Source organism: Pelobates fuscus, chromosome 12 (genome assembly GCF_036172605.1).
Source record: "Pelobates fuscus isolate aPelFus1 chromosome 12, aPelFus1.pri, whole genome shotgun sequence".
In the NCBI taxonomy this organism is placed as follows: Eukaryota; Metazoa; Chordata; class Amphibia; order Anura; family Pelobatidae; genus Pelobates; species Pelobates fuscus.
Window position 1 is genome coordinate 33,388,862 of NC_086328.1, and position 16,999 is coordinate 33,405,860.

At 39.2% G+C, this 16,999-nt stretch overlaps 1 protein-coding gene across 1 annotated transcript; it reads right to left on the bottom strand.

Moving 5' to 3' along the window:
• Nucleotides 1-215: 215 nt before the first annotated feature.
• Nucleotides 216-16,914, bottom strand: CENPN (centromere protein N). Its single transcript, XM_063438242.1, has 11 exons — nt 16,821-16,914; nt 14,088-14,265; nt 13,136-13,181; nt 10,239-10,298; nt 7,940-8,016; nt 7,098-7,268; nt 4,075-4,176; nt 2,884-2,941; nt 2,493-2,605; nt 1,069-1,186; nt 216-580 (listed from the first exon to the last, which is right to left on the bottom strand). Exons 1-11 carry the CDS (start codon nt 16,862-16,864, stop codon nt 468-470), a joined length of 1,080 nt encoding a protein of 359 aa, XP_063294312.1. The 5' UTR covers nt 16,865-16,914; the 3' UTR covers nt 216-467.
• Between the last annotated feature and the right edge of the window lie 85 nt (nt 16,915-16,999).

The following is a 16,999-nucleotide window of genomic DNA, read 5'->3' on the forward strand; positions in this document are numbered from 1 at the left end:
TAATGCTTGCTACCAGAAGATTTTTCAGACTTATTAGTAATGGGCATCAGATTCGCCCTGATGACATAATTGGAAGTAGAAAGTTACTGACTTCCAAGAGGTGTTATTTGAACAACTCAGAAGCAACAACAGTGTGGTAGAAATAGTAACAGGGCTGCAAATTGGTTCAGGGATATTTCACCAAGAGCTAACCTTCGTTAAATTAAAAAAAAAAAAAATTTAAAAAAAAGGTAACATTTAACATCCTACAAATGAAATGTAACACAAACATACAGTGAAAATGATGAAGCTCTTCATATAACCCAGAAAGTAGAAAGCAGGAATATATACAATTGACATTGCAGTACAAAGTGCATTATGCATAAATAAAGGTTTCTTGTCACATGATGCTCCAGATGGAGCCAGGACAGCGGAATTGTACAAACGCTTGGCCATGTGATAGCAAAGCTATAGCTCCATCAGAAGTGTCAAACACTAGTTGCCTGGCTGTTCAAAGGTCTCTTGTCTGTGATTTTAAATACATTCCTGGCTCTGTGTGGTATGCATGTCAGTAAATTGGAAATCGGCACTTCTGCAATGCCTACAGGGAGAAAACAAAAGATGTGAGGTTAATCGCCAACATGCTGGGTGCGAAGAAAACATTGCTCCTAATTGAAATTATAACTCAGTAGAAAAGTTCAATATACACATTAATTTATAATTTCCTGCAAAGCATACAAATATACCACCATTTTCATTATTATTAATGCTCAATAAATGTCAATGTTCTAATAATCTCGCCCTTTAAAGGGACACTATAGTCACCAAAACAACTTTAGCTTAATTATTATGTTATTATTTATATAGCGCCAACAAATTCCGTAGTGCTTTACAGTGGGTGGACGAACAAACATGTAGTTGTAACCAGACAAGTTGGACACACAGGAAAAGAGGGGTTGAGGGCCCTGCTCAATGAGCTTACATGCTAGAGGGAGTAGGGTACAAAAGTATTGAAGACACAACAAATCACCATACTGGAGAACACTTACAAGTTGTGGTTGGAATTAAAAAACAAAGAAAAACACTCACCGGCTGGTGCCAAAGATCTAATGGCCTCCAAAATGTGTGGACTTGAAAACTTTACAACGCATCGGAAGGGATCGTCTCGGGTAGCAAGACCACTTTCACTTTTAAACATGGTTTCCAGCTGTTCAACAACAGTGTTAGGGGAGAATTAGTTTTGTTATCATAACCAATATAGGCTGTAAAACAGAGGTGCCAATTCTAAGAGAGGCTAAATGCTTCCAAATATAATATTAAATAGAGCAAACAGATTTCAGGTTTTTCAAAATACAAGGTCAACGGTAACTGCAAAATACTTCGAAGAGGTGTCAGTACACAGACGCTATGGTTTCACACTTAAATAATTAGGGAATCACTTTGGTGTTTTTTTTCTCCACTAAATTTACTAAACGACCTAATTTATGCTAAAAATGACTACATGTGACTATGGCAGACTTAGATTATTTTCCAGCTATTGTTGCCATTCAGAGTTCAATTCACTACTGTTCAAAGTTTGTGAATAAATCAGTATTATGACATGAGTATATAGATAGATATAGATAAAACTTCCAGAACCAGGCACTTGCACATACAAAAAACAGGTACGGATACTCTAACAAAATATTTACAATACTACAGTCCTCCTGTTGTTCTGTGTACTACATGCACTGGATGAGCTATCCCAGCCAATCCTTAGCATACATGTACGCAGGTATGACGACGTGCACAGGAAAGGAGCGCGGCTTGCATAAAATAGCTTTTACCAACTTCCATTCACTTGCCTGTGCAATATTTCATTTTAAAGGCAATGGGGAAGCTGCAAGGGCATGTTTTGAGCATACAAGGGCCTCTCCATTAACGTGCACGGAAACACGCTGCACTGAGGATTCTGGGTAACATGAAGCTGGTTTAAAACATGACACAGTTGTTTCAACAAAAATCTAAAACAGGGAGGAGTGAGCAAGCTCAAGATACCTTCCTAATGCAAAACCAAATTTCACGGTTTAAGTTCATGGTTTATGTTTGTAACAATGCATGTTTTAGGATGTGGCATGTTGCAGCTGAATGATCATGAACATAAACTCTGCCAAACAGTCAGCATTGGTCTAATGATTTAATTGGCTCTGAGGAGCCACATGTGCATGTTTTGGTCCATTTGGCCTGTAACGGATCTTTAGTGTTCACTTAATAAAGAAGGAAAGAAAATATATAGGTTTACAGCTCCCTAAAAAAACATAAAGGGTTCTTAAAGGAAAACTACCAATCTTCCTTAGATTCCATCCAAAGCACAGTCATTTAATGCTTTTTTGGGAGTACGTGTTTAAACAGCCAAGGATCATTCTGCTTTGATCAGCAGTACATTCATGTTGTGAAAACATAAGCACTCATCACCATACGCAACATTATACTGATCTGCGATGCAGAGCGAAGTGAAATGGCAGCACTCATACCTTGTATGATGCAGTTTCCAGTTTTGGCAGAGGTCCATCACCAAAGGTTTCCCGGGTCACATGATCAATCCTTTCTTTCTCTCTAAGATTTTCGTACGTAACCCTTGGGTCAACTAACAAAAAAAGATATTGTGACTTGATTGTTCCTTTATTGGCACCATAAAGTAGTTAAGCAATTTCAAAGTAAATGTTTAGCTTTTTTTCTTCTTCTTAAAACTGCACATATAGACTTTGTATCCAATGCTAAATATCTAACAATCTTTTGGACACTTCGTTATCTGGTGAACCTAATTAAACACACTATAAAGAACCCTAAACAGGAGATCACTTGCAATTCTTAGCCACATATTTTCACAAACCATTCCATTAGAACATAGATTGAAGAACATACCAATGGCTGGACTATAATTCCTTTCCTGAAGTGGTCTTGGGTGATATGACTGGAAAGGCTGCAACAATGGTCAAACAAAACATTCTGTTATTTACAGAGAAAGAAAATAGTTGCAGTTAAATAGATTTTTTTTTTTTTTAACTGCATTTTCAGGATTACTTTTAATTCAATGCAAAATATATGTATTATAACGACAGTCAGTGAATTATTAAAAGTAATGCAAAGTTAATATATTAAGAGGGGCTTTAAGCTCCTTGTTGTGGGTCGGGTAGGTGGAGTTTAGATGTGCTGTCCCCTCATTTTCTGTAAAAATGATTTGGAAAAGCTGGACAAAAGCAGGGCATCACTCCCTGGCATCTACTGCCTAGCCTTCCTTTCACCACATAAATAATTCAAAAATTAAACTTCTGAATTATTAAGTGTGATTCTGTCCAACCTGGACAGCAATGGCTTACAGAAGATTATTACCTGCTAGGTATCTCAGCACAATAGGCACCCAGACCACTTCAGCTCATTGAAGTGGTCTGGGTGCAGTGTCCCAGGTCCCTTAACCCTCCAATGGTAATCAACGTGAGCGCAGCCAGCGCTTGCCGCGCATCTGCATTACATCCCTGAGGTCGGGGGGGGGGGGGGGGAGGAGGAGCAGAGGTGGAGTGATATTGGCGTTGCAATAAAGTGAAAGAAGGGGTTTTTAACTGCGAGGTAAAACTATGTTTTCCCCATCACTATAGTTTCTTTATTGAAGAGAAAAGAAAGGAGCAACTGTCAATCATCAGAAAAGGCTATATTTGGCATATGGAAGGCCTAAAGCACGAGCGCTTTCTGCACATAGGCATTAGGTTCCCCCCCATAACCGACAACGGAGCCTCTGCCCTGGAGAGAGGTAGGTATTAAAGGGATTTCTTTTTTTAACCCTTTCAACACCAGGAGGGGGCCAGACAATAACAGAGGGACACAATAGCGTTTGAAAAACAGTTTTGTATGCCTAACGCTATAGTGTTCCTTTAACTGGCTGATATGTTATAATTTATCAATTCAGTTTCCTGCACTAAAAGCCTATGAGTGCAGTTTTCATTTCGCTGTTTTCTTTACACGGTTTATAGACCCAAGTAAGCACCAGGAAACAAGTAAGTGGTGAAAGCCATTATGTGCAAGGCACTGGAGACAAAATCTAAAATCTCTTTTACTGACCTGATAAATTCTCTTAAAAACGATATCCATCAAGGAATTCAAACTTTTGCTTTTGAGATCTAGTTCCTGAATCTGACTGTAATTGGCAGCAATGACCAGGGCCTTAAAGGAGGAAAACAGGATATTAAGAATATATTCTACACATACACAGTCTCGTATTGGAGACCAATCACAATACATCATCAGGTTATGGAGGGCAGAGTCTGATTGTTGCCAATATGTGGAAAGACTCCAAACAAACTCAGATGGTGACAAACTGGAGATGAACTTGTTTCCATTTTAAATGTAAGCAGGACTTACAAGCAAGACTTGTGTTTATTAATTAGAATTTTTTTTCAATGTACCACTCAGTATTTGTTTTAAAATGACGCTTATTGAAACCTGAGGAAATTAGTGGATCAGTCCTGAAGGGAAGAAGGTTACCCCCAAAGGCTTTTATACCAGGAATGAATTATCTGAGCCATGTGTGTGAATCTTTAAATTACAAATGGCGCTTATATCATCTTATTCAAGGGCATATATACATAAAAATAAATAGCTGCAGCTTTAACCCCTTAAGGACACATGCCATGTGTGACATGTCATGATTCACTTTTATTCCAGAAGTTTGGTCCTTAAGGGGTTAAGGTGTTAATCCCAAAAAAATCAAATTGAATGCAAAAAAATTTAAAAAGGTGCGCTGTGTCTTTAAGACCTTAATATCAAGTGAAAAATCATACTCTCATTTGTGCAAAAATTGCAATGCCTTAATAAAGTGCAAAATACCATTTATACAACACTCTGTGTTTTTGCCAAAATATATAAGAGTGCAAGGTGTAGTGGAAAACAAATGCAAAAATACACTTTAACACTTCCACAACTTACAAAATGATATTCTCCTCAGACCATTCAAAAAAGGTAGTTAGATGTCCATACACATGTATAAAATAAAAGAGAGGGGTAGAGAAAATATATAGTGTAATAGTTATAACACTGTACAATATTAAAACCAAGACATTTGCACTCACAAGTTTAGAGCAGATAAGTCAGCTCTAACTTTAATGGCTCCAAATAATGATCCCAAGAGAGATGCAGGAAAAACACGAGGCTGTTATAGATGTAGAATAAAACTTTATTTCACACATTTAAAAACAGCAAGCAAGCGGACCTTACCCCCCCTTTTCCTCTCCAGCTAAGACTCTTGTTCAGTCCTATTAATTTGGCCGGAATCTCGGGACTGGACTTCAGATTTTCTTTGATGCTTCTGGGAGGTGGGGTTACTGATCACTTGCGTGCGTAGTGACATCGGTAGTGTACTGATGCGTTTCGCTGTAATGACAGCTTCCTCAGATCTACCTTCTCAGTGCCCGCATTCTACTTATAAGTCCCACCTGTATGGGCGTATACTTGTTCAGTACAGAATTTCGGATTGAACAAGTATATGCCCATTGTGCAATTCTTTGCACAAATAAGCGTATGATTTTTCACTTTATATTAAGGTCTTAAAGACACAGTGCACCTTTTAAAATAGTTTTTATCTTTAAAATTACACCGGTCACCAGTTGTGCGTGTTTGGAACCCACCCTACCCCCTCCCTAATGCATTAAATACATCATGTATCACAGAGGTACAATATATATATTCAATGTAACATTTTTCAGAAATACTCGCCTTACCTCCATTTCAGCGATGGCATGACCAGAGCTTTGTGGGTGTTACTCTTCATGTAACAACCACCTCCAATCTCCCCAGTCACTTTTGTGATTTGCCCTACTTGAGCAGGGTAAACCTCTGTGATGCTGATACACTGGCCTTGTTGTCAGTGTCTGAACGGAGTGTCACACCTGTGCCATTCCTATACTCCCTATCTAGTGCTAGCACTGTCAAATTGGGTTGGTTTCTACAACAACCACAGCGCATGCTGCTTTGTGTGAAGAGCAGATGGACCCCTACAGGAGATCTTTTCTGCTCTCCCTTGAGAGCACAAGTTCGATATATAGTATGACAGGTACACTTTAAAGGGACACTATAGTCACCAGAACAATTACAGCTTATTGAATTTGTTCTGGTGAGTAGAATCATTACCTTCAGGCTTTTTGCTGTAACACTGTCTTTTCAGAGAAAATGCAGTGTTTACATTACAGCCTAGTGATAACTCCACTGGCCACTCGAGATGCATTCTGGGGCAGTGCTCTACAGTGAGAAGCACTGTCATTCAGTGTATCCACCCTCTGCATGCAGACACTGAACTTTCCTCATATAAATGCATTGATTAAATTTATCTCTATGAGGAGATGCGGATTGGACAGGGCTGTGTTTGGCTTGTGCCCCTGATCTGCCCCCTTGACAGTCTCTGCCAATCCTATGGGAAAGCATTGTGATTGGCTCACAGAATCACTTCTGATGAAGCAGGCAGGTCAGGAGCAGAGGCAGCAGCTGCAGACTTAACTACAAGTAGGGTTTTACTATTTTTAGGGAGGAAAGGGGGCTTGATGGTGGTTTTAACACTATAGGGTCAGGAATACACATGTTCCTGACCCTATGATGTTCCTTTAAGAAAATCTAACATGCAGAAAGATAATGTATACATAACAGAACACTGTGTTGCATATTTTGTTTTCATTTGAAAAGATCCTGAATTGATGTTTCCTCTTAGGGTTGGGGCTTTAACCATTGATGCAGCCAGACCCACAAAATAGGGAACCTACATAGGTTATTTTTAATTGACCTGCTTTGCATTCCATCTATACTATAGATTAGAAAAAAAAACCGCAAAAAACAAACAGACATTCCCCCCGCATAGACAACCTTTAAATTTGCATAGTAAGTAGCTGTGCCAGGAACACATAAAAAAAAAATATAAAATACATTTATTTCTGAAATTTATTTTTTTTTAAATGAGAAGTAAAATTCATTGCTGATTTTTTAGTTGACCATCAGATCGCACCAAATCCCTAGTGACAGTTCCTCTTTAAAATAATAGAGCTGCGTTAAAAACCCTTTCCATACCACCTATTTTTAATGCAAAAAAAGGTTAAACGTACCTGACAAAGCAAAGGTTGGCAAGTCTTTGTGATATTCGTTACAAAGGCGTATGGGGTATTTGATTGGTATACAACAAAGGTGGGTTTGTACTGATCTGGCTTGGTATGGTTTTTCCCCCATGCTATACGGATCCAGAGTGCTTCCCCGAACTCTTTGAAGTGGATGGTAACCTGCCAATTGAATTTTTTAAATCAAAAGTAAAATACTTAAAATAATGTCTATTTGTCTTGTACAATTTGCAAAGCAGTTGGAATTTAGAATGGATGCAACTGCAAAGAGCCCCCGGGTCATGATTATGCATGGAAAAAAAATGGAACGCAAGAGCATACTCTTTAATAACAATGTGGGAGATTTATCACAGTGATCTGAAAAGTGTCCTTTACTTCTGGTCCTTACGCTTTTCATATTTAAAAAATCAAACAGGAAACTTTCACAGAAAAGGGGATGCAGTGATTGATTATATCAGCAAAACATTCAAAAATTAAAAGGTATCAATGTGTTTGATGAGTTTAGCCAATCTATGCATTGTTTGGTAACCTTGATAAGCACAAGTACTTTGTAATGAGGCAGTCAGTATAAGTACACAGAAATGGGAAACTACAACATAAAAATAGCCACAATAAACAAGTGAAAAAAAAAGTACATTTTGCAACCCTCTTCCAATAACCAATAAAAAGAAGCATGACAGAGACTGACCAATACCATGATTAAACTGTTGGCATATGAATGTCATAGGCTTAGTCTGGTGCCTTCAACATTACAATAATAATAATAATAATAATAATAATAGAAAAATAACAGTAACTGTAGACAAGAATTACATTCCAGAATTTACACTCACGTTTTTGGAAACTGAATGAATACTCTTTTTAAACTGAAGCTTGTATTCTGACAAATCGAAAAAATCTATTTCAGATTCTGCAAAATAAAAATCAGGAGTCATAGTGTTAGACATGCAAGTTAAATCAGTGTCTCCCAAATGTTTTTGGACCATGGCACAGGCAGATAATGAATGCAAGATTTATTTACTGAACAAGCTGACCTATTGGTTTTAATTAACGAACAATGAAAAGCCCAATTCTAATTAGAACACATTTTAGGGATTGCGATTAACTTACTACAGTCTTGAAATCAATGTATTCATATCACACTTTAAAAGGACACTATAGTCACCAGAACAACGTTAGCTTAATGATGCTGTTTTGCTGTATAGACCATACCACTGCTCAATTCTTTGTTATTTAGGAGTTAAATCACTTTGTTTATGCAGCCCTAGACACCCCTCCCTGCACGTGACTTGCACAGCCTTCCTAAACACTTCCTGTAAAGAGAGTCAGCTAATGTTTACACTTCCTTTAATTTTAAATTCAGTTTAACTTTCTAAATTTCTCATCTCCTGCTCTGTTAAAAGCTTGCTAGACCCAGCAGGAGCCTATTGTATGTAATTAAAGTTCAATTTGCAAATCAGGAGATAAAAACTTTTAAAGTTACATCGGATTGAAAATAAAACCCATTTTGTTTTCATTCAGGTTGTGTCAATCACAGCCAGGGAAGGTGTCACTAGGGCTGCATAAACAGAAACAAAAGGGATTTAACTTCTAAATGGCAGTGAATTGAGCAGTAAAACTAGAGGCATGATCTATACACCCAAACTGCTTCATTAAGCTAAAGTTGTTTTGGTGACTATAGTGTCCCTTTAAAGGACCACTATAGTGCCAGGAAAACACTCGTTTTCTTGGCACTATAGTGCCCTGAGGATGCCCCCACCCTCAGGGTCCCCCTCCCGCCGGGCTCTGGAGAGAGGAAGGGGTTAAAATCTAACCTTTCTCCAGCGCCGGGCGGGGAGCTTTCCTCCTCCTCCCTAGCGACGTCATCGGCTGAATGCGCATGCGCGGCAGGAGCCGCGCATGCACGGCAGGAGCCGCGCACGCATTCAGCCGGTCTCATAGGAAAGCATTTACAATGCTTTCCTATGGACACTGGCGTCTTCTCACTGATTTTCACAGTGAGAAACACGCAAGCGCCTCTAGCGGCTGTCAATGAGACAGCCACTAGAGGCTGGATTAACCCTCAGTATAAACTGTAGTTTTATCCCTGCACTGTAAAACATTTCAGTTTTGAAGAAACTACAATGTGAACATGGCAGGGTTAATTAGGCCTCTAGTGGTTGTATTTCTGACATTCCCTAAAGGTGCTTCCTCCGCCAGAAACGAGTCAAACTCGGCACTGCAATCAAATGCCGCCCATACCAGCATTTGATTGTTGCCATACATGCATTTCTCCAATCCTTTATTTCTCAATGAAGATCTCGGAAGATGTTAACTTGCAGGCTGACACCCCTAGTGGCAGAGTGGTGGGGTCTCAGGAGAGGTGAGTAATCATTGTTTTTACCAGCAGGAACAGTGGTTACAGTAATAGAAGGGAATGTATAACCCGAAAAAAACTAATTGTTGCTTTCAGGACTACATGTCCCCTTTAAAAAGAATTGAAGCACAACAGTTAGATTGTACAATGCCACTTACTGATAAGAAACTATATAGCATTGGGAGTATTCCGGTTTCTGCACTTAGCCAAGTCCTGGTCATAAATAAATAAAACCACTTGAGGCTGATAAGCAACAAACCACTTCAAACCTCTGTTGAGCACAGATATAAGTGATATACACAGATGTCTAATTGAAAACATAAGACAGGCCAAGACTGGCTGAGTATCTCATCTACTTTCCGGTTACTGTTAAAGCTGTACATTTAAAGTAAAAATTTGTAAAGTAGATTTCTTTTGCATTTTTAAAATAAAACTCCAGTCACCGAGCCACTTTAAAAAGAATTCCCAGGTGGAACAAGAAGTAGAAATAGACTTCATACAATTATTTTCTTTGAAGATGCTACATATCGCAATAAAGACAAATGTGATTATAAATCATGGACACGCACATAGTAAACTTTTGTCAAAGTTGGAATGTGATTCTCTGGCTGAAATTACACCCATTTTTCTAGTACAGATCTCGTATAATTTTACAGAGCATCAGCAATGCGATAACTTGAACTTTTTAACTTCAAACACCCAAATATTATGTTAAAAAAAGAAAAAAAAGTTATGCAAGGGACAACGGAAAACATTCTACAAAAGCGATAACCTACCCAAAGGTTTGGACATTTGATAGACATTCCAAGTTCTCTTTTCTGGATATGTATGATTAACTGGAAAATGAAAAGTGGAATGACGTTTTTGTAAGTAAAACAATTGGTACACAACAGTAAAATAGAAATATGCAAACCCATTTTTTTTGGTTAATTCTTCATTTAGCATAGGACAGATGTAGAACTGCTTGCAGAATAACAGTACAATAGAATAATCCATCATGTAGTTTCAATATATGAATAGAATTCTTTAAACATAGGATAGGTAACATGAAACTAGACATAGCAAGTTGCAATATTCAATCTAAAGCCACTTGTCTTTGTAAATGGAGAATGTTATCTGTTGGAACCACATTTGTGTTCAAGAAGACTGTGAAAGGAGACAAAAGATATTGAAATAAAGATTCATATCATTTTATATATAACAAACGGGTTCCAGATTTCGGTTTTCTTCCTTAAAGGACCAGTATAGGCACCCAGACCACTTCAGCTTAATGAAGTGGTCTGGGTGCCAGGTCCATCTAGGGTTAACCCTGCCTGCTGTAAACATAGCAGTTTCAGAGAAACTGCCATGTTTAATATTAGGGTTAATCCAGCCTCTAGTGGCTGTCTCATTGACAGCCGCTAGAGGTGCTTCCGCGCTTCTCACTGTGATTTTCACAGTGAGAAGACGCCAGCATTGTGAATGCTTTCCTATGGACTGACTGAGCGCGTGGCTGAGGAGAGTCCCCGGCGCTGGAGAAAGGTAAGCGTTTAACCCCCTTCCTTCCACTTCAGCCCGGCGGGAGGGGGGGACCTATTAACACTATAGTGCCAGGAAAACAAGTTTGTTTTATTAGAAAGGGTTGTGGACTTCCAATTGGTGATTGGGGATAGTACATACATCTAGGCACTTTTGGCTTTTTGATAAATACCCAGTGACATAAGGTTCTTATAGTAGGACCCTCTCTCCTTTTACCTAATTTTTCTCTTTTCCATTACCTGCATGCCGATCTTGGAGGCTGAACTGGCATATAGTTAGTAGGATCACTGTCACATTTTTTATTGTTTATTTTTTTTATTTTTACTATTTTTATTTTTATTGTTATTTTTATTGTTATTATATTTTTTATTTATATATTTATTTTTATTTTATTGTATTTTGTATATTTTTTATTTTATGTTATTTTATTTCATTGCATTCTTACTTTTCTGACAGTGCATTCTCATTATTCACGAGGGCTCATTACACTTTTAGTGCATGTTTCAGCTGCACAGTCTTTTTCACTTTTCATTGATTTTCTCATTTCTAGAGGTCAGGCAGTATACTCACATTTTTTACTACATCATTTCACACACACACCGGAGAATGATCTTAGTAGCACACACACACTCTTTTCTACAGTGTTTCACATACATACCGTAGATTGATTTAGTACAGGATTTTCCCATTCTTGCTTTACATTTATCTATTTTTCACTAGTTTGGAATTCACACATACTGATTTGTCACTCACCATTTAATATTCCCTGTGTTTATTTATTTCATCACACACATGCTGATCACTCTACACTACAAATGGACCCCAGTAGATAAAGGGTCAACATCACACACACTCTGTTATATACTGACAACTCACATTATGCTAAGCCAGCCTGTTTTCTGTAATTGATGCCTGTTCTTATTGTTTAGGTTTGTGATTTGGCAACACACATGGCTTTCCCAGCTAGGGTTTCCAATTTAGTAAGGAGTTATGTAGTATTTGAGTTAGCTCTAGTAGGCTACACAGGTCCATAGTTACCAATACACCAGTCTTTCTAACCGAGTCCCTATATGAGCAATCGTTTCTAGCCATTCCTGGCTCACTCTAGTATCCAACGATCAGTTAGGCAGTTGCTTAGACATTTATGAAAACACATATGCAACATATAATTTTATTTATCCTCCGTATTGATTTTAAATCTCTGCCGACATTTGGTTTTTAAACAGCTGTGCCGTCTCTAGGCAACACATGGTGATTTCACCACACGTCACTTTACGGCAATTAACACAACGATCCGCAATTTGCGGCTTCACTCACATGGCAGATTGGACACACAGGGAGCACTTGGTGATTGGGTAAGTTTAACAAGCGTTTATGTATATATTTGAGGTTTTTGTATATGACAGCATCTTGATAAAGACCGCTAGACGGTCGAAACGTCGATTTTTTTTTTGCGTGCTATTTGAATACAGTAATTTGATTTACCAAATCCATGGAGTGCTCTCATTTCTTGCTTTGTGTATATATATATATATATATATATATATATATATATATATATATATATATACATATATATATATACATATACATCCACCAAATAAGGTTGCTCTCCGGATTTAAAACAAAAACGTATTAATATCATTTAAAAATGACGACCATAACGACCAACGTTTCGGTCTCCGCTCGGGACCTTCTTCAGGGTTAAAAGTACAACAGTCCTGTTGTACTTTTGACCCTGAAGAAGGTCCCGAGCGGGGACCGAAACGTTGGTCGTCATTTTTAAATTATATTAATACATTTTTGTTTTAAATCCGGAGAGCAACCTTATTTGGTGGATTTCTATTTCTTTGGAGCCTTGGTGATGCGCCCAGTGATTTTTCTTTTTGAGACGTGAGTGCAGGGGAATATTGCTAATATATATATATATATATATATATATATATATATATATATATAAAATATTCTATGAATTACAAAGAGCAGGATTTTCTTTTTTCTTTCAGTTTAATATATAATTGTTTTTTCTCTCATTGACATACTGAATTTTTTCCTAGCTTTCCGTATCATAAGTTAACCCACAGATAGTTACCTTCACAATGTAACAAGAAAGTTTACACTTCATTGGAAAGTAATAGACATACAGTATACTTACAGACAAAGTCGAGATTTGCAGCATCTTTCATTGTAGCATTCTTAACCTACAAAATAAACAAACAAAAAAAGGTCAAACATTACTGTGTAGAATAGACCAGAGCGATCTATTATTGTCCCTCTAGCGGTCATTAGGGTTCAACCATAGTTTTCTTTCAGTTGGAGAGGTTAAAACAGACTTTGAAACAAGGAAACTAATCCTAATTGAGCATGGTTTACTAGTGCAACTACCAGCACTGCTATCTACTGCCATCATGTGGCAGAATTAGGTTTGTGCACTATAGAAACGTGCCGCCCACACCAAGGGTTATTCTAACCAAAACCAGTGTTTTATGAATAAACTGTTTTTTGTTGCAGTAACACACCGACTATAATCCAGTGCTGGGAAAGACTCCATGCAGAAACCCAGTCTTCGTCCGATGTGGTCATCAGTTATAATGACTTGTGTCTAATCTAAAGTATAAAGGAGCATGCCATATAACATGCTTCTCATAAAGAAACACTGAATCCAATGCTTTTCTATTACCGGTAATATTCGATTTCTCTCTTTTATTCAAAAACCAAAGGTCTTGATAAGAAAGTCCCTTTAGTGGCTGTCAGTCAGAGTAACTAATGGAGTGTTTTAGGACAAATGTGCACATTGCCATTTTTCAGAAATGGGAATATTTTACAATCCAAGACAAAGAGGGCAAAATCTATGCAGCAAAAATGGTAAACATTACTATTTCTCAGGCAAAAGGGCAGCCTCTATGCAATATGTTGTAGTTTTCATGCTTAGAACGGTCCTTGTGAATTAATTTATATTGATTAAATGGACATGGCCGTTCAATCAAAGATTGCATCCATGCTTACTATGAGAGCATACAATTCTCTCATTCTGGATTTTGGATAATGCCAAAATATTATACATCAATGCATAATGGTCACCAAACACATACTGTGTCATCTCATACCTCGCAAAAACGTACCACCTCCATTGCTAGCATATCCTTTGGTCGTATGGTCAATGTTTGCAATTCTTTTTCAGCTAAGAATCCCCATTCTTTTAAGATATTTAATATATCTATAATTGGCAGCCTCAGTATTGTTCTTTTAATGAATTCGGCAAGGCACTCATCTATTATAGGAGCGCTGGAAAAAAAAAATTATTACAAAAGATTTCAATATTAGAAAAAGAGCAATAAATGAACATGTGAACTCTAGTCATCAGTCACAAAAGCACCTCCTTTAAAGGGACACTATAGGCACCCAGACCACCTCATCTCATTGAATTGGTCAGGGTGCAGTGTCCCTGTCCCCTTAACTCTGCAATCTAAAACATTGTGGCTTTAGAGAAACTGCAATGTTTATATTGCACGGTTAAGACTGCCTCTACCAGACAGCTTTGTATTCCTAACACTATAGTGTTCCTTTAAGTTGAGGAGGTGGGTGCTATCTTGTCCAGAGATGTAGGTTCAGTCAAACTTCCACCAGATGTCAAAGGGATACTCCAAGCATCATATATCCTAGAGCCCACCTCCCCCCCCCCCACAAGACTAGTCTTCTTCCAATGTACAGCTGCATGGTAATAAATATGGAAAGAGTATTTACATTGACCACAAGTTAAAGGGCCACTACAGTGCCAGGAAAACATACCCGCCGGGCTCTAGGGTGAGGAAGGGGTTAAACTTAACTCTTTCTCCAGCGCCGGGCACTCGACGACTCCTCCTCGGCTGAATGCGCATGCGAGGCAAGAGCGGCGCGCGCATTCAGCCAGTCTCATGGGAAAGCATTCACAATGCTTTCATATGGACGCTGGCGTCTTCTCACTGTGAAAATCACAGTGAGAAGCGCCTCTGTCAATGAGACAGCCACTAGAGGATGGATTAACCCTAGTGTAAACATAGCAGTTTCTTGAAATTGCTATGTTTACAGCAGGCAGGGTTAAAACTAGAGGGGCCTGGCACTCAGACCACTTAATTAAGCTGAAGTCGTCTGGGTGCCTATAGTGGTCCTTTAAACAGCAACTCTGGTCTGTCCAGTACAGTAACTAGTTACTAACAAGTTGTGTGGATGACAGAGTCACCCTGTGTGAAAATATATACATTAATTAAATTTAACTACAAGTATATTTTTTCCTAATCTTAAAATGCACTTTGCAGTGAGTAGATAAGTGTGGGGTATTCTGCACATCGTTTGGGGCAAGCACATCTGTCCACTAAGTCCCTAATATTTTAAATTAATAGTGAAAGTAGAGAGATAAATAATAATAAGCTGAAGATTGCAATTTATGAATAAAATATAAAAACTATATGTACCCTAGGCCTATATGGATATTGTTTTTCCAGAAAACCAATGCAGCATCTCACATCACCAGCTCACTACAGCAACATAGAGGTGCTTCCTAACTCAGATGCTTGTATGAGAAGAGCAGTGCCCATCCTTCATCCGTTGCCTGCATTAGAAGAGCAGCATCCCCTAACATCATTAGGCCATCAGCAAAAACAGGGTTGTTGTCCCCGGGTCATCGGGTTCCTACCGCAGACCAGTGTCACATGCCCCCCCTCCCCTCCCAGCTACAACAGAGCAGAGTCCCACCCTGGCTATCAGGTCCCCAAAGCAGAGATGTGCCCTTGCCTCTGGCCATTAGATCCCTGCAGCAGAATAGCATCAGATCCCTAAAGTGCCCCATTGTCCATGCCCTGAAGCACATCAGCGCTATTCCTCTCCTGTCACTCCATCTGGTCCCTTTTGCCCAAACATTGGACCCCAAAAGCATTTATTATTATTATTGCCATTTGTACAGCGCCAACCGATTCCGTAGCGCTTTACAATATTATAAACGTACAGGAACGATAGGTTGAAGAGGACCCTGCTCAAACGAGCTTACAGTCCAGACTAAAGGATTTACTTCAAGAGGTGCAACAACTAGTTGTCAGATCAACCATGTTTTCCAAAACACATGACTTATGCACACTTACGCTCATTTTAGGAAAACCACCACTATCCTGCAGTATGGAGCAATCTTATGCTGCAGCAGGGAAATCCAATTATTCAATGGGGAAAGCATCCCATAGCAAACACCTTCAAGAAGTCGCTACCTTCTTGCAGGACATGAATTCTACATACGGAAAGGAAGCACATTTCATTTCCTGCCCTTCAACATAACTATACAGTGATGTGTGTGTGTCCAGGAAAACAGAGCATCTTGCAACCCTTAAGCAACCTCCCAACACTCACGGTCCATACCTCCCAACCCTTCAAATTAATATATTATAGAGGGACACTTACATTTTAGCGGTATGAGTGAAGGGTGCATAACAATGTAAGAAGGGAGTATTATTGCTGTGGAGCTCTGCTCTACACCCAGACCCCCCCAACAACAATATGGAGCTCCTAGACAAGAGGGGCAGAGGGATTCGGCACAGTATAGGGACTGTGCCTGCTAAATAGGGACACTTGGGAGGTATGCACTATATCAGGCATAGGCAACCTTCAGCACTCCAGATGTTTTGGACTACACCTCCCATGAAGCTTTGCCAGCATTGTGGGTGTAAGAGCATTATGGGGGATGTAGTCCACACGCTCTGGGTTGCCTATCCCTGCACTATATGCTCCCAGCAATGCCACAGCCGCGATATCAGAGAACCCACAGCAACAGTACTATTACAGTAAAGCTGTTTCCTCACTGCGACCAATAAACTCACCTTCGCCTTCGCCTCTTGTCAGCGCTCCCGGCCGCCGGAGCCATTTCCCCCCAAAACCTCCAACTTCAAACCCGCCAATCATCACCCGGCCCCGTGTCGCACACCTCTGACGTCAGCGCCAACCCACACGTGAAAGTGGAGCCTGTAGCCGCCGCCCGGCAGCCCGCCTCCTCGATCCT

What these genes read in the sequence shown, in the direction of transcription:
- CENPN (XM_063438242.1), bottom strand. Translation starts at nt 16,864, where the DNA reads ATGGCTCCGGCGGCCGGGAGCGCTGACAAGAGGCGAAGGCGAAG. An exon ending in TTTTTAAGAGAATTTATCAG is followed by an intron (nt 2,942 to 4,074) that starts GTCAGTAAAAGA and finishes CCATTGTTGCAG; the next exon opens with CCTTTCCAGTCATATCACCC. An exon ending in TGGAAACTGCATCATACAAG is followed by an intron (nt 1,187 to 2,492) that starts GTATGAGTGCTG and finishes GTTGTTGAACAG; the next exon opens with CTGGAAACCATGTTTAAAAG.